The 24,732-nt window shown below is 44.4% G+C and overlaps 1 protein-coding gene across 2 annotated transcripts in view; it reads left to right on the forward strand.

The window, feature by feature from the left end:
* The window catches only part of RARRES1 (retinoic acid receptor responder 1), a 37,000-nt gene that overhangs the window by 6,519 nt on the left and 5,749 nt on the right, over nt 1-24,732 (forward strand). Inside the window, exons 2-5 of one of the 2 annotated variants that reach the window (XM_021934717.2) lie at nt 12,532-12,594; nt 15,462-15,645; nt 21,488-21,624; nt 24,307-24,329. In XM_021934717.2, the coding sequence (XP_021790409.1) occupies nt 12,532-12,594; nt 15,462-15,645; nt 21,488-21,624; nt 24,307-24,329 (407 nt within the window). The remainder of the gene's footprint in view (nt 1-12,531; nt 12,595-15,461; nt 15,646-21,487; nt 21,625-24,306; nt 24,330-24,732) is intronic. The other variant, XM_009201452.4, reaches the window with a different exon arrangement.

Genomic DNA, 24,732 nt, shown 5'->3' on the forward strand with positions numbered 1-24,732 from the left:
GAGGGAGAAGATAAGTAATAAAATACTCAAGTGAACTAGTCTTAATTTTCCTGTAAGGAAAGCTCCCAAGGGCTTTTATAGGCATTAGGAAAGAATGGCAGGGAGGGGGATATTTGCAAGATTATACTAGGATCTCTTCAGTGCCCTCACACTGCCCTAAGGATGAAACAGAACAATTCTGAAAGCACAGGACAGGCAGGAATCTCTCCTTCCAGGCAATGTTCATGCTGAAATGGCACAGATGTGCCTACAGTCTCCACCCCACCACCCACCACAGCACCCACCCGGTCCACAGACTCTGATTGCAGAGTCTGGGTCTAGCATGGGGTGGGAAAGGCCACTTGGGCCTGGGGTTAAAGCTTTGACTTTGACCTCCTTGGCACTTTGCCCCAATCTCCTAAGCTAACTGCACCCAGATGAGCTAGCCAGTAGGAATGTTGTTTTACCCTTTTTTATAATAAATTGTTTTTAAACCACAATTTTTTTTAACAGCCCACAACATTTTCCACTTGGCTTTCCACATGTGGAGTCATAGCCAAGGATGCATGTAATCACAGAGCATTAGTAATGTCCCACATCAGGACTGGCGGTGGTGGGTCATGATTGTTAACTGCCAGAAGTCTGGCTTGGCTGCAGACTCATCCTTTAAGGACCTAGGTTGTTCTGCTGGAGACTGCATGTAAATAATCCGCGCACAACGACTGACATTATGAGGTGTGGAAGGTTACACATACACACACACACACACTTGCCCAAATCCAGCCTGACCCTTGATCTCACTTGCTGTTAAGCAGTATATCACCCCAGAGATGTATGACACTTATGCGACCTCAGCATTTATTTGCCTTTTTGGATGGTGCCTCAGTTGAAGAATGTTTCACAGAGATGGTCCCACAGTGGTTGGAGACAGTAGCCATAACAAATCCACTCTGGCTGACTTGCCATGGTTGTTCAGGATGTCTCTAGCCAGAAAAGTCAAATTACGAAAGGAAATCTTGGCCGGGCATGTTGGCTCACGCCTATATTCCCAGCACTTTGGGAGGCCGAGGTTGGAGGACTGCTTGAGCCCAAGAGTTCAAGACCAGCCTGCCGTGATGAGACCCCATCTCTACAAAGAATAAATTAACTGCGTGTGGTGGCACATACTTGTAGTCCCAGCTACTTGGAAGGTTGAGATGGGAGGATCACCTGACCCCAGGAAAGTTGAGGCTGCAGTGAGCCCTGATTGCACCACTGCCTTCCAGGCTGGGCTAACAGAGTGAGACCCTGTCTGAAAAAAAAGAAAGGGAGTCTTGTACCATGGCCGTGTATGGGATGTATGCGATCCATGGTCATCCCAAGGGCACATGCCCACACAGAACGTGACATTAAGGATCACAGTAATTCTGTATCATTATTGTGTCCTACTGCTGCTATAACAAATGACCTCAGATTTAGTAAGTTAAAACAACACAAACTTACTCACTTATGGTTCTGGAGGGTAGAAGCGTGAAATGGGTCTCCCTGGGCTCAAATTAAGGTGTCTGCAGGGCTTTGTGCCTGCTGGAGGCTCTAGGGGAGAATCCATTTCCGGCTTCTAGAGACCACCTGTGCTCCTTGGCTCATGACTGCATCCTCCATCAAAGCAAGCAGCATAGAATCTTCTGATTATGGCACTACTGTCTGCTTCTCACAGGACCTTGTGATTACGTTATGCCCACAGGAATAATCCAGGATAATCCCCCCATCTCAAGATCCTTAATCACATTGGCAAAATCCTTTTTGCCATGTAAAATAACATATTCACAGATGCCAGGGATTAGGAAGTGGACATCTTTGGGCATCTGGTGTGTGTGGGGGACATTACTCAGCCTACCACACCCAGTGTCCAGGCTGGCTGTGAGCTCCTGCAAGTATTTACCACCCTGCCCGACATATGCCGGTACCCAGAAAATGCAGCTCTTGCTCCCACCTCCTGTCTTGCTGGCCTCTGCAGTCTTGCTAATCTCACATGTGAACCCACCTGCCCTCTCCTGTCGATCTCAGTACTCGACCATAGGCAGCTTTGTCAAAGCTTTTGAACAGCCAATTTTCTTTCCACTGTGCCCATGTGCTTGCCTATCCCAAATGAGATGGTCAGCTTCTACAGGGCGCAAGGTCTCTTTATCTCTTCATGGCACTAGCACACAGCCTGCTAGAGACAAATATTAGATATTTGTTAAATTACATGAAGGTAGCTGGAAGGATGCTGAAATCATTGAGGCACCTGGAACAGGGAGACAGGCCAGGACCTAGCCCATTCCCATTGCTTCAGGCAGGAGAAAAGGAGACCTGAAGCCTCATGTCCCGCTCTCAACCAGCCTTTTCTGATTATCCCCCCCTGAGGCCAGAGGGGATCTGGAGGGGGCAGCTGCCTCTGGCCACTTCCTCTCACTTCCTACCCCAAATCAAGAATGTGGGACCCAGGGTTGGCTGAGAGAGAAGACACACAGTATTCTGGCTGTCCTCTCCACTGCTACTTAGCCTGAGAAAGCAAAGCATTCGCACGCAAAGGGCTCCTTGGGCCCCACTGCCTGGGCCTGATCGGAAGGTAACTGACTTCTGTTCCATAAACTGTATTTGCTTTATCTGGCCTTGCTCGAGAGAAGGAAAATGCAATAAGATGATTCCAGGGTATAATATAATATACTGATGCCGTCTCCGTCTGGAACATAAGATAGCACAGCAATTTCTATTCACAAATGAGTTGTTTACTTGTCTCCAAGCAAGCCTGACTCATAAAAGTAACCTTATAAAATGAAGAAGTTTGCTTTTACTGGAATAGTCTGACATTTATGTTTTCTTACCAAATGTGAATGCTGGAGGCAACATTTAGGAGCTGTTAGACCAGTGAGTCCCAAGATGCATGGAGGGAGACTGGAATTACCTGTGAGCTCGTCCCCCCCTACCTGCACTGCCAGCCTGAGAACAGGAGATTTAACCTTGTCACAGTCGGCACTAACGCAACAGGAAGGACCAGCACTTAGCAACCAATGACAGACACCACAGAGAGGAAGATAAATGGGAAGTGTTTTCTGTAGAGGAGCTTTGGGCAGAATCATGTCTGTGGAGACTCCTCCATGTGGTGGTGCACAGCAAGGTTTCTCCACGATACCATCCCTGCTCTTTTATTTGCTCCACGTTTTTGTGGTGTTTTGAGAGAGTTTAAAGGGGATGTTAGATCTTTTTTTTTTTTTGAGACAGAGTCTCCCTCTGTCACCCAGGCTGGAGCCCAGTGGCGCGATCTCTGCTCACTGCAAGCTCCGCCTCCTGGGTTCACGCCATTCTCCTGCCTCAGCCTCCCAAGTAGCCAGGACTACAGGCGTCCGCCACCACACCCAGCTAATTTTTTGTATTTTTAGTAGAGACAGGGTTTCACCATATTGGCCAGGACAGTCTCGATCTCCTGACCTCGTGATCCACCCGCCTCAGCCTCCCAAAGTGCTGGGATTACAGGCATGAACCACTGTGCCCGGCCAGGATGTTTGATGTTTTACATGTGCTCTTAGAACACATAAATACCTATTCTCTATCCCTCATCAAGTTCCTCGGGTTCATTTCTAACACACCTAATATTTCAATGACTTTACCCAATCTTTCAAATACTGGAAAATATTTAAATATTTTAATATTTCAAATTGACTTTATGCAATTTTGGTGATTTGATGCAATCTTCAAAAAAAGTGGGTAGTGCCTAATGTAAAGATAGTACAGACACCTACTGGAAGAAAAATCTTTGATCCATTAACATGAAAACAAAGCTTTGTTGTTTACTATAAACAGCTTTCACGAAAACAGGACATGACATTGTAGAGTTGTATTAGAATGAACAGTTTTAACTTCTTGGTGCATATATAAATGTCATTATAAAATAAAGTAGTTATCCATGTAACAGGAAGCAAGGAAGGAATTTTCTTTAAAAATTATTTTAGTCCAAAGTGCCTTCTTCAAGTGTTCCTTCTAGATACTCTTTTTTTTTTTGAGTTTCGTTCTTGTTGCCCAGGCTGGAGTGCAATGACACGATCTCAGCTCACTGCAACCTCCACCTCCTGGATTCAAGCGATTCTCCTGCCTTAGCCTCCCGAGTAGCTGGAATTACAGGTGTGCACCACCACGCCCAGCTAATTTTGTATTTTTAGTAGAGACGAGGTTTCTCCTTGTTGGTCAGGCTGGTCTTGAACACTCAACCTCAGGTGATCTGCCCACCTTGGCCTCCCAGAGTGCTGGGATTACAGCCGTGAGCCACCACGCCCAGCCCAAGTGTTCCTTCTTGAAGAACAGCACATACTGTGTCACCATGGAGTTTATCAGTTGCACCTGCTGAAGCAGAGGGTAGACCTGCCGCCTGCACTTTCTAAGGTATCATAACCTGATTCACCAGAAACTCCAGGCTCCTGAAGTCAGCACACTTCAAAAGAACACTCCTCCATTTCATCTGGTCCTGATGAGACTCTCAGGCATTCAGAGAGAACTGATGGTCCCGGCATCAATCTCCTATTTAGTGGTCAGCTATATCCTAGTGATTGTCATCTGATCTACATGTCACTTCCTACCTGCACCCCTCAGACCTTCAGTGGTTCCGCTCAGCAGCTAAAGAGTTCTCGAAGTGTGGTCCCTGGACCAACAGGATCAGCATCATGTGGAACTTGTTAAAATGCAACTTCTCAGGCCCCACCCCACACCTCCTGAATCAAAACTCTGGGTGTGGACCCAGCATGCTGGGTCTTAGCAAGTCCTGTAGGGGATTAGCGTGGCACACTCAGGTTTGAGACTCACCGCTTTAGAATGAAGTCCCTATAAGAGACCATCTCTAATCTGGCCTGCACCCACCATTGTAACCTCAGCCCCAAGTCTACCCTGACTTAATGTGCTGACTGCCCTAGGCTGGGCTGCTCGCTTCCATGCCCTGGCACACAAGCTACCTTTCCAGAGCACCCTCTCTCTCTCTCTTGGCTTTTCTAATCCTAGTCTTTCCTGGAGATGTCCCCACCTGCACTGGGTCATGCTTTCATTTATACCTTGTCTGAAAGGGTCTGCATCCAGGGGCTCCTTCTAAAGTCTCAGATCACCTTTACTTCCATCTGTTATGGGTTGAGGTGTGTCTTCTAAAAAGAAATGTTATATCCAAAAAGTTCTAACCCTCAGTGACTAGGAATGTGACCTTAGTTGCAAACAGAGTCTTTGAAGATGTAATCAAGTTAAGATGAAGTCATACTGGATTAGAATGGGCCCTAAATCCAATGGCTGGTGTCCTTATATAATATTAAGGCCATGTGGATATGCAAACAGACTCAGGGGAAGACCATCATTTAAAGATAAAGGCAGCCTGGAGGATCCCTTGAGCCCAGGAGTTTGAGGCTGCAGTGAGCTATGATTGCACCACTGCACTCCAGCCTGGGTGAACAGAGCAAGACCCACCTCAAAAACAAACAAACAAACAATAATAGAGACAGAGATTGGAGTGACTCAGTTGCAAAACAAAGAACCAAGATTGAAAGCCAGCATCTGAAACTAGAAAGAGGCAAGGAGGGATTCTATCCAGAGTCTCAGAGGAAGCATCGCCCTGCTGACACCTTGAGATTGGCCTTCTGGCCTCCAGAATTGTATGAGAATAAATATCCATAGTTTTAAGCCACCTAGTTTGTGGTACTTTGTTATAGCAGCCCTAGCACACTAATACACACACCATGCCTGGCAGTCTCCCTTCCAGAGGAAGGTTTGGAGTGGTTCCTGTCCACAGACACCTTGGTTACAAGCACAGTCCAAGAGCATCCCAGCGTGCTTGCACTCTCTCTCTTTCTCACACACACATTCCAGCAGCCAGCTTTTATTCTTCCTTTTCTTAGAGAGGTTGCTGGGCTCTATTTTTCTGGGCAGTTCTGTGTAGTATTCGGGAAGAACAGGGGCTCTGCAGGCCAGTCTTCCTGCTTCCTGTGTTGTGACTTTGGCCAATTCCTTAACTTAGGTCAAGTGGCTCCATTTCTTCATCCTTAAAATGGTGATGACAATCATACCTACTAAAGGGCTTTAGTGAATAATAAGTTAGTACATGGGTACCATGTTGGGTCAGGTGAGGCACATAGTAAGAGTATAACAATCGCTTTTATCATGATTCCCTCTGATGGTGGCAGGATGCTTCATATGTAAGCACTGAATGAATGCTTAATATTGATTTGCTAAGGATTTGAGGAACATTTACCAAAAAATAAATAAAATCTAGGGTGATGAGTTCAGGTCTTTGAAGGCATTCCATTGTACTCTCTCTCAAATACGTCTTTGAAAGTGGCCTTTTTCCCTCCAAACTGATTGTAAATCAAACCAAACTCAAAGTGTTGATCAGTCCCTGAAGAGTACATGGTGGAGGCCGGGTGCAGTGGCTCACGCCTGTAATCCCAGCACTTTGGGAGGCAGAGGCGGGTGGATCATGAGGTCAGGAGATCGAGACCATCCTTGCTAACACAGTGAAACCCCGTCTCTACTAAAACTACAAAAAATTAGCCAGGCATGGTGGCGGGCGCCTGTAGTCCAGCTACTTGGGAGGCAGAGGCAGGAGAACGGTGTGAACCCGGGAGGCGGAGCTTGCAGTGAGCTGAGATCGCGCCACTGCACTCCAGCCTGGGTGACAGAGACTCCGTCTCAAAAACAAAACAAAACAAAACAAAACAAAACAAAAAAAGAGTACATGGTGGTATGGCATACGCGGAACAGGAGGTGGAAGGTATATGGGGAGGGGGATGGGACTGCCACTTCTCACAGACCAGTGGGGCCAAAAATCACCTGTTAAATAAACATACAAAAAGTAAGGGCCAGGTGCAGTGGCTCACACCTGTAATCCCAGCACTTTGGGAGGCCGAGGCAGGTGGATCACCTGAGGTTAGGAGTTTGAGACCAGCCTGACCAACATGGTAAAACCCTGTATCTGCTAAAAATACAAAGATTAGCCAGGTATGGTGGTATGGTGGCAAACGCCTGTAATCCCAGCTTCTTGGGAGGCTGAGGCAGGACAACTGCTTGAACCTGGGAGGTGGAGGTTGCAGTGAGCCAAGACTGCACCATTGCACTCCAGCCTGGGTGAGAGAGTGAGACTCTGTCTCAAAATTAATTAATTAATTAATTAAAATAAAATAAAAATAAAAAAGATTAGAGCATAAACCATGTTATTATTGGCCCATGATTATGAAGAATTTAGTTCCAGGCTGTAGTATACAAGACCCCTTTTATACATATTTTTTAAAAAACCTTCAGTGAAGAGCTACTAATTGAGTCCTTCAGGTTATACAGTCATATGGTCATTTGCTTGCTTTTTCTTATTAAATAGCCCTTTTCTGAAAAATATTGGAACAATATGCTCTGCCTTTGGCTGTGTTTAAAGAGAGGGATTCAAGTTTCCTGATCTGTTTCACAGACGGACAGTTCTGGCAGTATGTGGGGGAAAGGAATGAAATCACCGTAATCTACATTACAGGAATCCTCCTTTCCTCAGGAAAGCTAGAATTGTGGGTCACCTTTGCCTCATGTCAGATTTGGCTGTTTCAAAAATGTCTACTTACTTTTCTCATGGCTTTGAATTGAATGGATTAGCTTTACACCATTTGGCTGTAACAACCTGTTGTGTAAGTCCCAGAGGGAGCATCCCTGGGCAAGACCAGAGGTCTTTATGAGGTGGGTGCCTCCAAAGCCTCACCTCCCCACATGATGCCTCAGTGAATATCCTATGAGTCAGTTTCTTCACAGACCTCTATCACAATTTCTCTGGGATACTTGCCCAGAGTGGTATTTCTAGGTCATAGGGCATTCACACATAAACTTGATTTGACCACGTATGCCAGATTGCATAGGCCAGACTGCAGTCGTAAAGCCCAGACCCCACCCAGCAATGGGCCCTGTCCACTTTCTGAGTGCCAGTCTACTAATGGTACTGTACTAACTTATTGCTTATTTAATTTGCATTTCTAATTACTAATGAGTTTGAGTAGGCCTTCAGAGCTTTGTTAGCGTACTTAATACATGTAGGGTGCTCAGAACAGTAGCAGGCAACTGGCCCAATTATTGGGCTACTTGCATTATTCTGTACACACAAGCATCTTTTAAATGACACAATGTTAAAAATGTTTTAAGGCCGTGCGCAGTGGCTCACGCCTGTAATCCCAGCACTTTGGGAGGCTGAGGCAGGCGGATCACGAGGTTAGGAGATGAAGACCATCCTGGCTAACACGGTGAAACTCCGTCTCTACTAAAAATACAAAAAGTCAGCCAGGCGTGGTGGCATGTGCCTGTAGTCCCAACTACTTGGGAGACTGAGGCAGCAGAATCTCTTGAACCCAGGAGGCAGAGGTTGCAGTGAGCTGAGATGACACAACTGTGCTCCAACCTGGGTGACAGAGCAAGACTCTGTCTCAAAAAAAAAAAAAAAAAAATTGTCTTAATGTAAAATGTTGTATTCTAGTGATGATTTCTGATCTTGAATTACCTGCTTATTTTTTACTTTCTGATAGGACTTGGGGTTTGATGGTTTATGACTACTCTCACACGGCTGGTGTGAGGGTGGCCTGCTGCAGCCTGGCTGGGGGGCAACCTGGTATACTTGGTCCACCATATGCTTCTCTCCATTTCCACTGTCCTCACCTCTCCCCCGCCCCCTCAGCCAGCCTCCTGCTCTCTCTGCATTCATTCTGCACAACTCCTCACTCCAGCATCATTCTCCACACTCCAGCTAGAGGGATCTTTTCAAAATCCCTCCTCCTCGTCCCTGGCTTTCCATTTCTCTTAGGACAAACTCCTCTCTGTGGCCTGCAGGTGTGGCTCTTGCCACCCAGTCAGCCGCTTACGTCCCAGCTCCAGCTCCAGTCTTTCTGCCCTGAAGCCCCATGGCCGCTCCTCAGACCCTTGCCAGCTCTCCTCCCCCAACCAAGACCAATTCCTTCTTCATCTTTGGAGTTCAGCTCAAATGTTGCTTCCCTGATCTCTAGACTAGATTAATTCTCCAGCTATCCTTTCATAGCTCTTAAGTCAGCCACAATCAAATAATCAATCCTACAATGCTCTACTTAAGGCCCTCTCCGCTAGGCTGCCCTGAGAGCAGCTGCTGCTGTTTTGCTCTCGTTCCTGCACCCAGCACACTACTTGGAATAAGGTAGAAGCTGAAATCATGGAGTGATGTTGAACAACAAGGACCCATTTATCACAGAACATTTTAAATCAAGGAGAGCCAAAGTCCAAAACAATCCTAAAACCACTGGAGAGCAAGTGTGAGACACCGCATCCAGAGGAAGGTGGCCCTGGCTCCCACCCACCCCACACACAGGCCTGTGGCTGTGCGTGGCTCATCTCACCAGAGCAAAGCAGCACGGGGCGCTTGTGACTCAGAGGAAGGGAGAAGAGAGAGGCCTCTGTGAGAGATAAAAGCACTGTGTCTTGATACATGATAAGTACAACCAAAAATATAAAAATTTTATTTTGGATGAAATGTGGACACTTTTAAGAGGCCTTGTTCACTGGGTGCAGTGAGTCACGCCTATAATCCTAGCACTTTGGGAGGCCGAGGCAGGCGGATTGCCTGAGGTGAGGAGTTCGAGACCAGCCTGGGCAACACGGTGAAAACCCGTCTCTACTAAAATACCAAAAATTAGCCGGGTGTGGCAGTGTGCACCTGTAGTCCCAGCTACTCAGCAGGCTGAGGCAGGAGAATTGCTTGAACCCAGGAGGCGGAGGTTGCAGTGAGCCGAGATCGTGCCACTTGTACTCCAGCCTGAGTGACAGAGCGAGACTCTGCCTCCACAAAAAAAAATAATAATAATAAAATAAAATAAATAAAAAAGTGCCTCCTTAAAACAAAGAAATCAAATCAGCAAAGAAAATAACTCTTTAAAAGCACAGACTCCACACCAGCTCAAAGCCCTTCTCACTGCCTCCATGTGTTTCCAGAACACTGTTGCGTCAAATCATACCTTAAGTCCTGTATTTAAAATATGCACAATTATATCAAGAATAAGGAAGACTTGAGTGAATCTTTCTGCATAGCATATAACCATGCCCCAATGTATCACTGATGTGAAAGCTGATGTTCCTCAGGATTCTTATTCTACACATCTTCCCTGGGGGGTTGCATCAAATTCCATGGCTTTCACCACCTCTGCTGATCCTACTTCTATAACCCTCAGCATTTTCCGAGACATCTCAAATGTCCCCCTGTGCCAGAGATTGAACCCACCCAACTCAGCTTCCTCCTCATCTCGTGAATGGCCTCTGTGCCCACCCCTGCCCACCTCACAGCTAGAAACCTGAGGGCGTCGCTGACTCCTCTGCAGGAAGCTGTACCCCTACTCAACAGGACAGGCAGACTCCCAGGTGTGCGGTGCACGTAGCAGGGGCAGGGCTGGTGCACTGACCCATTCAAGGCTTAGAACCCACTGGCAAGCAGAAGTGTTGCCTTCTGAGTGTTAGTTGTTTGCAGGTGCCCATGTGGCTGGGAGCGTGAGAGTCAGCAAGCCTCAGCCTTGTGTTCCTCCCACATTGGCAGGTACTAAAGATGCTGAACTTGAGGAATCTTTGAGATGGAGGGCATGGGAGCCTTGTCTACAGTCTTTCACTACTCATTGGGTGTTTCAGGAGCAACCTTGATGGGAGAACATGTTATATAACGTCCCCTATCCTTCAACTTGGGTCAGTCTCTTGTGTTTAGCCCAGTTCTTCTGCTCTCTCATGCCTGTTTATTTTAGTAATAATAAAAATAGTGAACAGACATTGAATTTTACCCTGACCCAGGCACTGTCCTAAGCTCTGTTTATGCCGTATCCTACTGTTCACAACACCCTGTGTACTGTGGATATGTTTAATGTTGCTCTTCCAGACTTTGGGATCAAGTTCCAAGTCATCTTCAACAAAGTGTGGCTTTCCATGCCCTTGCACCCACCTCCCCAGACACCTTTTCTCCGGCTTCACTGTCCCCCTGGAATTCCAGCTCCTACATCCCACTCCCACACCTTTGTCTGGCTAACACTGGCTCCTCAAAGAGTTAGCTTAGGCCTCACCCACTCTAGAAAGCCTCCGAAACTCAGCACCCTCACACAGGCTGTGCTCAGCCACACTGATCAGCTACACTACAAACCTGTTTCCAAGATAGAAGTAGGTTTCTGGGAAGGCGGGGCTGGATGTCATATTTCCTTATATCTCCCCAAGGCCTGGCATAGTAGTTGGTGAACAGTGAAATGAGTGAATAGACAGACTCGTGTGTGTGCATTGTGTAAACCAAAATCAGTGCTTCAGCTTACAACCGAACTCATTTGAAGACTGACAAGGAGCCCTCAGCAAACTGCTCTGTGTGCAGTGCTCTCAGGAATTCCCTCCCTTCCCCCAGCAACATCTATACATGTACAAGTTTAAATATTCCCTACATAAATAATTGCCAAGGAATCCTTTCCTTCCCTTCTCCAGTTTCCCAGCATTTTTAAAGAATCTATAATAGGAATGGATGCTATCCGGTCTATTTAAAATAAAATAATGTTGTTTGGTTATTGCATTGCTACGCTAAGATTCAAAGGAAACTAGTGTTTCCAGAGTCTAACCTTAATCAATGCTATTGAAGTAACTTCAGCTCTATACAACAGCAAGTTCCCTTTCCTCTCTAGGAAATATTTCTTTTACTGATTTATCATTTTGCTCTCTTAAAAAAAAGATGGCAAATAATATAAACTTCTTCTAAACAGTTTAAATTGCCATAATGACATAGATATGCATATTCCAAAATATGCATTGGAATCAATTCAACAGTTTTAAAAGGCTACACATTAACATTTGAGAAGTTTAAAACTATGCTTGCCTGTAAAAACTGCAAAGGGAAGAAAGAGTATAGCATTGGAAGACTTCTTCAGTGTTGGTGATTCATCCTGTCGCAGACTGAAGTTCCACCTCACGCCTGCGCTTGTGGGTCCCCTCTGCCTGTACCAGGCATCCCCCACCTAGATCTGGCATGGCTGCTTCCTTCCTGTCCTGCCGGTCTCCTCTTTGAGATCACCTTGTGCCAAGCACCTTCCTACACCACTGCTCTCTTTCTTCACTCATCAGCCCCTGAAAGCATCTAAATTATTTGTTATGTGTTTGTTGCCAGCATCCCCCATTGGGCTGTGGGTGGCAGGAGAGCAAGTCCTCGTCCGTCCTGCTCGCTCATGTGGCACCAGGACGGGGCGTGGAGCAGGCACTGAGGAGTTGGGGATGAAGGAATTCCCTCCAGCTCCCCGCACACACCTGTTCATTTCTCACAAAGCCACTCCAGTCGGAACGCAACCATTTCCCTTTCTCAACCTCCCTCTTTGTGAATAGGCATCAAACAAGCAAGCAGAATGGCACAATCAGAATAAAATTTGAGATCTTTCTTCCAAGCAATCACCAATTTTATTCAGGTATAAATGCTACAGCTACCATTTGCGTGCCATGTTATCCTGAGAGTGTGATTCCTGGATATGAAGATGTTTAAGGCAGCTTCTACTATACTAAGAGTCAGCTTCTGTGTTCCAGATTAATCCAAAAGAGGGATGTAAAGTTGACGTGGTCTTCAGCACAGAGCGCTACAAACCAGAGGTAAGCTGCCACAATTGGCAAAATATCCTATTAGCAACTGCTATAAATATGGCTTTGTAAAACAGTGAGAATCTTAATATATAGTGATCAGGAGGTTTGGTTTTGTTTCTTCCTGATTTGGTTCTGTTTCTTCCTGATTTGGTTGCTATTTGTCATCAAGAACTAAAGAACAGAACTAGGCAAGAGCTCAATGTTTAACTACTTCAACTTCATGGTCTTACGCAGGGTTGCATTTAAAACAATCCATATAAGCCATCACCTTCCTCTTCCTTGGGACCCCTGGAAGAGAATTTCATGCTCCCTCTGGTATCCCTCCTAGCTCCTCAGAGTCCTGAGAATAACTCACTCTCAAATGCCAACTTATTCTCTTCCTGTCAGATGGTGACATTTCTTGCCAGCATAGCGTGAGACCAACCCCCTGAGCTAACATACACAGAGGCACTCTGTTAAACACCAGCACGTGCTCCAGCCGTTATTAGCCTCACTACAGCTTTGGCCAAGCAGACCATGCTTTGCCAAGTTTCCTTTTCCCTGTTTTCAAGAAGACAGTAAAGAGAAAACTCATAAATTAGAGCCAGATGAGCTTCCTTGTGCTGGGTCAAGCTGAAAGGCGGCAATCAGAGCATGGGCGGAGAGACCAGCCCAAATGGCTCTTTGTCTTGTGCTGAGAAGCAGCCTGGAGCAGGCAGCATCCAGGATTAAAGTGTTCCAGGGTGGCAGAGTTTCGGGAGTGAAGGCATGACTCCCCAGCCCCATGCTTCTGGAAGAATGCTCACCAGTACCCAAGTTCCAACATGACGGCAGTATGTTCTGACTTTATTAACCTACGAATTAAAATTTCCTTAAAGCATACGAAAGATGTCTTTGATTGTTAGTGTTGCAAACTGAAAGTGTTAACGCTAGAGAGAATACAATTACTAGATTATTTTCACCAACAATATGCTTCCCTGGATTTGATCCTGCAGATGCATTAAGAGCACAGCCAGCTAACTGAAACGTTTCATTTCAGGGGGTGAAGGGCAGCTCTTTTATCCTCCGGCAACGGCTTTGATTCCATGGAGGGAATCATGAGAGGGAAATGGAAAGGAAAATGAAAGGGGGAAGTACCTGCTTCCTTTTCTCTTCTCTGGAAATGGCTTCGACAACAGAGGAGGCCATGTACTAGCCTCCTTCTGCCCCTTCCTGAATGCTTCCTTCACTGTTTTCCTATGTTGCACCAATAATTAACATCTTAAAGCAGTGCTGAAATTCCCTCTCACTCAAAACCAGCACTCGCAGGAGGAAAAGTTGCCCACTGGAAAGTGTTTCTCAGTTTTTTGAAGTAGTTTTAGAAATACGCTTATTAAGCAGATCCAATTTTTTAATTTTTAATTTTTATTTATTCCTTTTGAGACAGGGTCTTGCTCGGTCTCCCCGGCTGGAGTGAAGTGGCACGATCATGGCTCACGGCAACCTTGACTTCTGGGCTCAAGTGCAGATAGAATTTTCATTACAATTTGTTTCCTCATGGACTTTTTTCTTTTTCTTTTTGGTGGTTGTTTTCACTGGGACTTCACCCAGTTTAAACAATCACAAAAGTAAAAAGAAGATTATTGCCTCAACTACACAACCAGCCAACGAGAGTTGGATTTGAGTAGGGCCAAGACTAGTGGCCCATGAACTTCCTCAAATTCTAGGCACAGTGTTGATATGTGCATTTTTCAGGGAATAGGTTCCCTGGCTTTTATTATCTGATTGAGGAATCTGGGGAATTCCTTAAAAGGGGGAAGAACCACTAGGCGAGAAATGAGTCATACATCTGATGTCTAGTTGAAGCTCCAGATGTTTCTGGATTGTAAAATAAGTAAGGGAGAGCCCACAATATCCAGAACATCTACATTTAAACATGAATGCAAGGCTGGGGGCAGTGGCTCATGCCTGTAATCCCAGCACTTTGGGAGGCCAAGCGGGGAGGATCACAAGGACAGGAGTTCGAGACCAGTCTGGCCAACATAGTGAAACCCCGTCTCTATTAAAAATACAAATGATTAGCCGGGCATGGTGGTGGGCACCTGTAATCCCAGCTACTCAGGAGGCTGAGGCAGAATCACGTGAACCCAGGAGGCAGAGGTTGCAGTAAGCCGAGATCGCGCCATTGCACTCCCACCCAGGTGGGACTCCATCTCAAAAAAAAAAAAAAAAAAAAAAAACATGAGTGCAAATAAACATTACTCAGGTAGTTGAATGAATCCCATGTGGATGATCGGTGCCCCCATTTCTTCTGGATTATATCTTGGCATTGAGAGATTAAGTTAGTACAGAGAGCCTGGGTTTCAGTGTTAGACAGAGGTGAGGTCAAGCCCTGGCTTATTAGCTGTGAGACATGGAGTAGGTTCCTTCTGAAACTTCAGTATCTTAATCTTCCAAACTGGAATAAGAGGACCTAATTCATAAGGCAGCACGAAGACGTTGTTGTTATTTTTGTAAATAGGAGCCAGCTTCATCTAGATCGTTAGTAACTTTGAGGTCCACCTAAGCATTATGTTGGTCCACATTAGAGAGTAAAGTGGCCACTACCCTAGAGGTTTCAGCCAAGCAGTGCTCAATGGATGTCGATGATATTTCTTTGGAAATATGCCCCGCATCATTTGATAAAGTCACAATCAGAAGACAAGAGTTTAAATGATAGCAAAGAGAAGGACTGTTGTATTCAGCTGTGAGTACAAAAACCACTTTCTATAAAGTAAAACCCACTACCATCTATTGATGCCAGAGCCTGCCCACTTTGTACAATGAACTCTTCTCAATCTTGTGTGTGCTTGTGTGTATTGGGGTGAGTGGGAGGTGATGAGAAAGTATCCTGTTTAATTCCAAAGTCTTTACTTCAGGAAGGTGAGGGACGTTTGGGGAAATGTTCTGCTCGAGTGGTTTTCAAGAATCAGAAACCCAGACCAGCCATCAATGTAACTTGTACACGGCTCATCGAGAAAAAGAAAAGACAACAGGAGGATTACCTGCTTTACAAGCAAATGAAGCAACTGAAAAACCCCTTGGAGATAGTCAGCATACCTGGTATGAATCGGCATTTGGAATTTCTATATTCAGGAATGTATGTAATAACTAAATCTTTAATAGATCATTTAAGTTTTTATCCCTAAAGTGGCACTTTCATTCAACTGAAGATTGTGGTATCCCTCATAATTTAAACAAAACTCAGAGGTATCATCTTTCTGTTCTTCATCTCTAGTCCAATGCAGTAACTCCACCAACAGTATGTATCCCTTTAATCTCCTCATTTTCGAGTCAGGCATGGTGGCTCACACCTGTAATCCCAGCACTCTGGGAGGCCAAGGCAGGCAGATCACGAGGTCAGGAGTTCGAGGCCAGCTTGACCAACATGGTGAAACCCCGACTCTACTAAAAATACAAAAATTAGCCAGGCATGGTGGCGCACAGCTGTAATCCCAGCAACTCAGGAGGCTGAGGCAGGAGAATCCCTTGAACCCAGGAGGTGGAGGTTGCAGGGAGCTGAGACTGTGCCACTGCACTCCAGCCTGGGCAACAAGAGCAAAACTCCACCTCCAAAAAAAAAAAACCTCCTCATTTTCCATCCCAGAATGAGGGGTACAGTAAGAATTGAACCCCCAGGTAAGAGGTACAGGATTTTGAAATAGGATATGCATATAGGGGTGCTGTTCTCCGGGTTGAGTCCAGGAGCTGAGATGACATCTCTGTTCTTGGCAGTGGCTTTGGAAACTTTAGACGACAGCCTCCAGAGCCTCCACTCTGCTCATCACAGCCTTGTGCCCTAGGGCCGGGTGAGCGCTCTCTGGGATGCTGCAGGGGAGTCACGTTTATCTCATTTCAGGTCAGTAGTTAACGGGCAGTGGTGCTGTCTCTAACAAAGGAGCCCTGCCCTCTGAAGTGATTCAGCTGAACTGAAGCAGAGCTCATTTGTTCCTGCCCTCACCAGAATGTGTGGGCAGCAGTTGAGACTCAGCACATTTACTGGCAAATCCAATTTTCAAAACCACAGAAGTCATCTCTGGCCTTGCTCTTGGGTATTAAGCTTGATGTCTGACCGCAGCAGCATTCATCACCCCACCCTCTCCCACAGTTCACTCATTTGCCCAGATTCTGTGGCAAACCCATGTCAACACTGGAGGCTCTGCAGTCTCCATTCCTGAATGTCTCTGCTCCCCATCGATTTACTGAGATGAAATGTCCTTAAAAACTTCCAAGTGGAATACTGCTTCCTGCATTTCTAAAATTCTGAACTCTGAATGATTCTCACATGATAGTTATCTGACAACTCGGATCAAATCCTGTGCTTAGGAATCAAGGGGAGCAATTAAAATCTCACGTTGTAGCAGAATTTGTTTATATTTAGTATTGCTTGAAATAAATGAGCTGATGACTGATACTTATAAATCTATACTTATTTAGGGATTGTTTTCCTTTAGTTGGGAAAATAGGGCTTATCTATACTCCTTCATACACAAATTTTAGAAATTGTATTGGATCTTTTCTTTGAATATTTGCCACAGGATCATGAGATTTTAGACACTCTTTAACAGCGCAGGTTAACTGAATTATGTTTAGTTAATAAGTCCTGTATATCCATAGGGACCATTCTATAATAATCTAACTTAATGTAGCTACTGTGAAACTTCAAAAAACTTTTTAATAGAGGGCAACTTTTCATCAAAAAACTTGTAAGTTTTGCTGTCATAGTAAATTTGGCAGAGACATTTAATGGTGCTATCTATAGCTTGTCTGTGTATGTAAAATTACTTAAAACCAAAAAGGTTTGGTTTTAGATAAGGTAAATTTTCCCAAGTTCAAATCTCAGGGGGGCCGGGCGTGGTGGCTCACGCCTGTAATCCCAGCACTTTGGGAGGCCGAGGCGGGTGGATCACGAGGTCAGGAGATTGAGACCATCCTGGCTAACACGGTGAAACCCTGTCTCTACTAAAAACACAAAAAATTAGCCAGGCATGGTGGCGGGCACCTGTAGTCCCAGCTACCTGGGAGGCTGAGGCAGAAGACTCACTTGAACCCGGGAGGCGGAGGTTGCAGTGAGCCGAGATTGCACCACTGCACTCCAGCCTGGGCAACAGAGTGAGACTCTGTCTCAAATTAAAAAAAAAAAAAAAAAAAAAAAAATCTCAGCAGATTCCTATTCAGTATTTAATCAATCCAAGGCATTGGACTGTTGTAGTACAATGGATAAGTGAGAAGATCTAATCCATTTTGGAATATCCTTGCTCCACATTTTTCCCCCCTTGAGCTGTCTGCTTCTTATGAGTAAAAGTTTCACTTCTAATGAATTTGCAAACTTCCTAGTGATGAATCCAAGTATACTACATACAGAGTGCAAGACTGAAGACCTAGGAATAACCAGCTAAAGTTGTGTCTGCCAAAGTGATTCTACAGCAGTGTTGCCAGCACTTATCCTTTCAAATGTTCTCACTATTAACAGTATTTAGTATAATTGATTTATCTTCTAGGGTCATGGGTTTTGATTTCACAAATCTGAACTCACAGCAGCACCATAAGATAGAACATGTGATGATGAGTTGGATCAAGGAAGTTTTCAGTCAATGAAGACAGGAATGATGGGAAACCTCTTAACAGCAAAATAAGCAAAAGAGTTTATATCCAAGATGTTGAATTCAGAGTCTTGTATTACATAATGTTCTGAAGTTCTAATGGTTCAGCTGCTCATAGCAGTGAGGAAAAACAAATTCATTCGTGAAATGCTGATATTCTTGTCAGGAAGTAGAAGTCCGAAACACACTTTCTACAATAACATCTGTAAAAATAGTCACAGCTCCCTACTGATTACTTATCGTATGGTGACAGGCAAAAATGACATTACCAGGTTAAATAAATTACACAGAAAAGCCAGTGAAGAGTACTGAAAAGTCCTTAGTTCCAAGTTTGAAGGCACTTCGATATTAACAGGAAAGCATTATGGAACCAAAAAACTTACATGTCACGTAAGGGTGATATGACGACAATGAAGGGCAACAAATACCTTTTGCTTTATTCTCAACAGGTATTTTCTCCTAAAAGATTTCTCCAAGTGCTGAGCCCTCAATGCTGCTATTTATTTCTAACATCTTACTGCACTCCACAAGACAGCTGTGTTGAAGCTTTTCCATTTTGTCAAGGCCCATACCCCAGCCTCATGCACTTTCAAGAGATAGTCTTGCCTCCTGCTTTACTGAGATTGAGACATTTGATTCTGTCATTTCTTCCCACCTCACAAAGTTGCTACATCTTCCCCAACCCTCTCTTTAATTCTACGACTCCTTTTATTTATACCCTTGGTTCTAGTTTATCTGGTTCTTTCATAATTTTGCCCCATCAGTATCCTTCCCACCTTTAGAACCTTCATCAACCAGTTCCTTCTCTTGTCCTATAAAGATCGTCAAGATCAGAGTTCTGTTCACCAGTTTCTTCATTGACCCATCACCCCCTCTTTTTCTTTATTCTGTCCACTTTTCAAAAGTAGATTCTATACACATTGCCACATCCTCAAACTCTTCCTATTTGGCTTCTACCCTATGTACATAAAGGGACCACCCAGATCACCAAAAAGCCTAACCACCAGATCTTGCTTCTTATCCTTCTTGATTTATCTGTAGAACTTTTTTTTTTTTTTTTTTTTGAGACAGAGTCTCCCTCTGTCCTGTGTGTGGTGGTGCAATTTTGGTTCACTGCAACCCCTGTCTCCTGGGTTCAAGCGATTCTCCTGCTTCAGCCTCCCAAGTATCTGAGATTACAGGTGTGTGCCACCATGCCCAGCTAATTTTTATATTTTTAATAGAGTTGGGGCTTCACCATGTTGTTGTTCACGAGGCTGGTCTCCAACTCCTGACCTCAGGTGATCCACCCACCTCAGCCTCCCAAAGTGCTGGGATTACAGGCGTGAGCCACCATGCCCGGCCTATCTGTAGCACTTTACGTCATCCACCTTCATGACTTTCTTGATACTGTATTTAATACACCTAATAACAAACTCAACTTGTTTTCACCCAAAATGTTCCCACTTTCTGTCCTACATTTATTTAATGGTATTACTATTCTCCTAGAGTTATCCAGAAATTTTGGTCATTATCAACTAATCTCCTAACATTTAATAACTTGCCATTTCCTATCAAGCCTGCATTCACAAAGTATTTTGGACTAATCTTGTCATCTCCAAATCCACTGTCACCATCCTTCATGCCTGGGCTTCTCCCTGAAACCACCGCACCCGGCAGTCAAAGTCATCTTCCACACTTACTACTCAACTGCAGTTCATACCTACTCTGGCATCTCTGCAAACAAGGCCTTTCAAAATCTCCTGCCAGTATACTGTATATTCTATCAAGACCAGCCACTGAGGCTGCCCCTGCCTGGTGCCTTCCTACCTTCACATGCTTGCTTTCTCACTCAGACCCCACACACATGACAGCAATTCAAGGCCCAGCCAAAATCTCATCTCTGTGAAGTTTCCCCCAACCCTCTCCAGCCCAAAGAAACCTGTCCCTTCCCTGCTGTCCCTCAGCTTTCTGATCCTCCCTCTCTTAAGGAATGTATCAACTATAACCCCACCATGTCAACATGTGGAGGGTGGGGACCCATCTTGGTATCCTTCACAGATCCCAAGAAATCAATGAATGCTGTTTGAATTACCTCTGAGTACAAACCAGCCAAGTTCTACCAATACAGAAGAGAATTTATGCTAAGGATTACTTTACCCAGAAGGATTAGTTTCCTAATAAGCTTGTTAGTATTCCTCATGTATTGTGCTATTATTAGGCCTTAATATAGTATCCCTGCAAAACTGCATAAAATGATGGTTCATGAATAGTCATCTCATAAAATTTGAGCTCCTAAAAGTCACAAACAGTAATTTATTAGTCACTGTATCCCTAACCTCTCACGGTGTCTAATATTGTGTAAGTTTTAATAAAGATGTTTGCCAAATTTAAAAGATTTTAGGTCCGAAAACAATGCCACAGAAAAAATCCACCTGATTTGTTCACGTGTTAAACAAGAGTGACAGAGTTGCTGCCAACACATTGATTAGCTTTAAAGCGAATGACCAGAGAAGCACAAAGATATTTTGGTAGACTAGGAAGCAAAGACCACCATCACATTCACTGTAGACCTAAATCAGAAGGTAAGGTTTGTATCAGTGAATATCAGTGATAGATTTTTCAACCTAACTAAAAATGCTTCTTGGCCAGCACAGTGGCCCTCACCTGTAATCTCAACACTTTGGGAGGCCATGGCAGGAGGATCGCTTGAGCCCAGGAATTCAAGGCTACTGTGAAGTATAATTGTGGCACTGCATTCTAGCCTGCGTAACAGAGCAAGACCCTATCTCTTAAAAAAAAAGCTTCTTAACTAACAAGACTTAAGTTAAATTGAATGTCATCTTTGAGTATTCAGTAATGAGTATGCAAAAGTCACTTTAGCTGCTAGGTGCGAGACAGTTGGAAGGAGAAGACTCAAATCTGAGAGATTTGGTAGCAGACTGTGGCCGTGGTCTCAGGGAGAAGCAGCCCAGGCCTGAAGGGTGGTAGCAGTGGGTTCGGAGAAGACAAGATGGGTCCAAGATACTTTGTGGACATAGGCTTGATAGAATGTAGGCTTCGTAGCTCTTATTTTTGCATGTATACAGTACAGCAAATGGCCATTGATTTATAATAGATTTACTCAGTTTGGCAAGTTGAAGAATATAAATCTACATACTAACATAGAAACAGATACAAACAAATCACATATCTGGCTCAAGGTCTTGCTGAGAGAGAGATGACTGCTATGACTAAGTTTAAACCCTATTTCATTTCTGTAATTTCTGAGATTTTGTCTTAAAAATGCATTAATACAAATGTGCTTTTTTTGTCTCTTTCAGATAATCATGGACATATTGACCCCTATCTGAGACCCATCTGGGATTTGGCTTTCCTTGGAAGCTCTTACGTGATGTGGGAGATGACAACACAGGTTTCACACTACTACTTGGCACAGCTCACTAGTGTGAGGCAGTGGGTAAGAAAAACCTGAAAATTAACTTATGCCGCAAGAGTTACAATCAATGCAGTCTCCTTAGACTGAATTCATGTGAACTTCTAATTTCATATCAGGAGTTTTAATCACATTTATTTCAATAAATATTTGAGTTCATGCAATGGGCCAAGTATTGTTTCAGGGGCTGGGGATACAGTTGCAAACAAAGACACAACGTTGCTGCCCTCATTGAGATTAATTCTAGTGAGAGAAGAGACAGTGAACTAATAAGTAAATATGTACCATAGGATGGTAAATGCTAGGAAAAAAAAATTAAGTAGCCAAGGTGGAAGGATCATTTGAGGTCAGGAGTTTGAGACCAGCCTGGGCAGCACAGCAAGGCCTCATCTCTGCAAAGAAAATAAAAATTAGCCAGATGTAGTGGCACATGCCTGTAGTCCCAGCTACTCGGGACACAGAGTTGGGAGAATTGCTTGATCCAGGAGTTGGAGGTTGCAATAAGCTATGATTGCGCTACTGTACTCCATCCTGGGCAACAGAGTGAGATGCTGTCTGTAAGAAAACCCAAAAAATGAGGTAGGGAACAGGGAATTCCGGGGATTGACAGAATTACTACTTAGTCTGAAGTAAGGCTAATTTGAGCAGAGGTGACTTTGGAGTAGAGGCCAAAGGGAAGTGAGGGTGAGCTGAGCCCTGCTCCCGTAAGGAAAGAGAATGTCAGACGGAAGGAGCTGAGGCTGCAAGATTCACGTCTTTGAGTAAGCAGGAAAGGATATGATCAATCCAGATGATCTCAGGAACACAGAGGGTTCACCTGGAGGGAAACAGCAGTGCAGATACTGGTAAAAGGACAGACGGATATCAGGGTGGGAGTTTGTGGAAGTTGTATTCTAACTGCTTTGTCTTCTCAGTGAAACAGGAGGCAAAGTCATTAGCTGAGAGCAGGAGAAATAGCAGTGAGGCTGGTGTGGCTGGAACTGAGTGATGAGGGGAGCATGCCAAGAGACAGATCAAATGGAGGGGGGCAAGTGGACAGCATCAGTTCATGTAAGACCTTGCAGACCATTCAAAGAGTCTTGTCTTTCACTCTTTTACCCATTAAAGGGTTTTTACCAGAGGAGTGACATGATCTGACTTACAATAGGATCATTATGGCTGCTATGTTAAGAACAGACAACAGGGAGATAAAGGAACAGAAAAACCAGTGAAGTATTGCAACATTCGGACAGGTGCAGTGGCTCACACCTGGAATCCCAACATTTTGGGAGGCCAAGGCGGGCGGATTATTTGAGGTCAGGAGTTCAAGACCAGCCTGGCCAACACGGTGAAACCCCATCTCTACTCAAAATAGAAAAATGAGCCGGGCTTGGTGGCGGGTGCCTGTAATCCCAGCTACTCAGGAGGCTGAGGCAGGATAATCACTTAAACCAGGGAGGCGGAGGTTGCAGTGAGCCGAGATCGCACCACTGCACTCCAGCCTGGGCTATAGAGCAAGACTCTGTCTCAAAAAAAAAAGAAAAAAGTATTGCAATATTCTAGGCAAGGCCTGGCGCTGGCTTGGACCAGGGTGGTGGCAATGGGGCTAGAGAGATGTTTGGATTCTGGCAGATTGACAGTATTTGCTCATGGGTCGGATATGGATATCAGAAATGAGAGGAATTAAGGATGATTTTTAGGATTTTGGCATAATTGACTGGAAGGACAGAGTTTTCATTTACCGATTGGGGAAGCTTATAGCAGGAACAGAATTGAGGGAGAATTATCTTGGTTTGGGGCATTCTAAATTCTATAACCAGAGAATCTGTATAATCATCTGGACAGAAGAGTCTAAAGGTCACAGGAGAGGTCTCAGCTGTAGTTGTCACCATATAGTATTTAAAGCCACAAGACTGGATGAGATCACAGGTAATGAGTGTAGACAAAGAAGGTAAGTTATGTAAAGGATTGGATCATGGAACACTTCTGACTTAAGCAGTTGGAGATATGGGGAAAAAAAGTATTTCAAGGATGAAGACTGGCTGGTAGTATTAAATGCTGCTGGAGACTCAAGTAAGATGAGGACTGAGAACTGCCCATTTCACTGAGCAACTGGAAGTCAACAAATGGAGAGCTTATCAAAAGCCCTCTCACTGGCACAGTGGGGACAAAAGCCTGATTGGGGTAGGTTCAGGAAAGGATGGGAGGAGAGGAGAGGAAGTGGACATTCCATCCTTTCAAGAAATTTAGCTATAATAAAGGAGAGTAAAAGGAAGGAAGAGGACTATAGCTGGACAATGGGTGGGCATAGGGCTGAAAGGGTTTTTTCTTTGTATTTTTTTTGGTTGGGAGACGTAACAGCATGTTTATATGTTGATGAGGAAAAGTCCGGCAGAGAGAGGCAAAGTAGGAATTGCATGAAAGAGAGGGAAAAGTTAGAGTTACTATCTTTGAGTAGGCAAGAGAGGATGTGATTAATCCAGATGATATTAAGAAACACAGAGAGTTCACCTAGAGGGAAAGCAGGAAACAGTGGCCCAGTCTAGGAGGGCAGATATCAAAGTGGGATCTTGTGGAAGCTCTATTCTAACTGCTTCTGTCTTCTCAGTGAAAAAGGAGGCAAAGTAATCAGCTGAGAGCAGGACAAGAGCGAAAGTGTTGGGAGTATCAGAGAGGCAAGCTGAACTAATCATAAGCACCAATTTAAAAAATTTGTTTTGTTCATAGGTTCACCCATGGATGGATCATCAGTGAGTATCTTCTGAGTACAGGATTTACCCAGCATTAAGTCATCATTTTTAATGCCAATAATAAAGTTTGGTTTGCTTTCCAAAGACCACATGTACAACACACATCAACTAGAAACCTAGATTTTGTCTTTACTTATCAAAATGAACATGTCTTTTCCCATATAGAACGCTTTTAAATAGAAATTACCATCTAATTGATTGTTGCCACATAACAAGTCAAGATATGGTACCAGTTCTTTTGCTAGATAAGTTTCTATCTTTTGCTACGTAAGTTTCTATCTATTTCTGACACACTCTTATCTACCAAGATAACCACACCCTCAACAAGAGGCTTTTACTGTACCTGATTTTATTTTATTTATTTATTTATTTTTTTTTGAGACGGAGTCTTGCTCTGCCGCCC

This window comes from Papio anubis, chromosome 2 (assembly GCF_008728515.1).
Source record: "Papio anubis isolate 15944 chromosome 2, Panubis1.0, whole genome shotgun sequence".
NCBI classification, from domain to species: domain Eukaryota; kingdom Metazoa; phylum Chordata; class Mammalia; order Primates; family Cercopithecidae; genus Papio; species Papio anubis.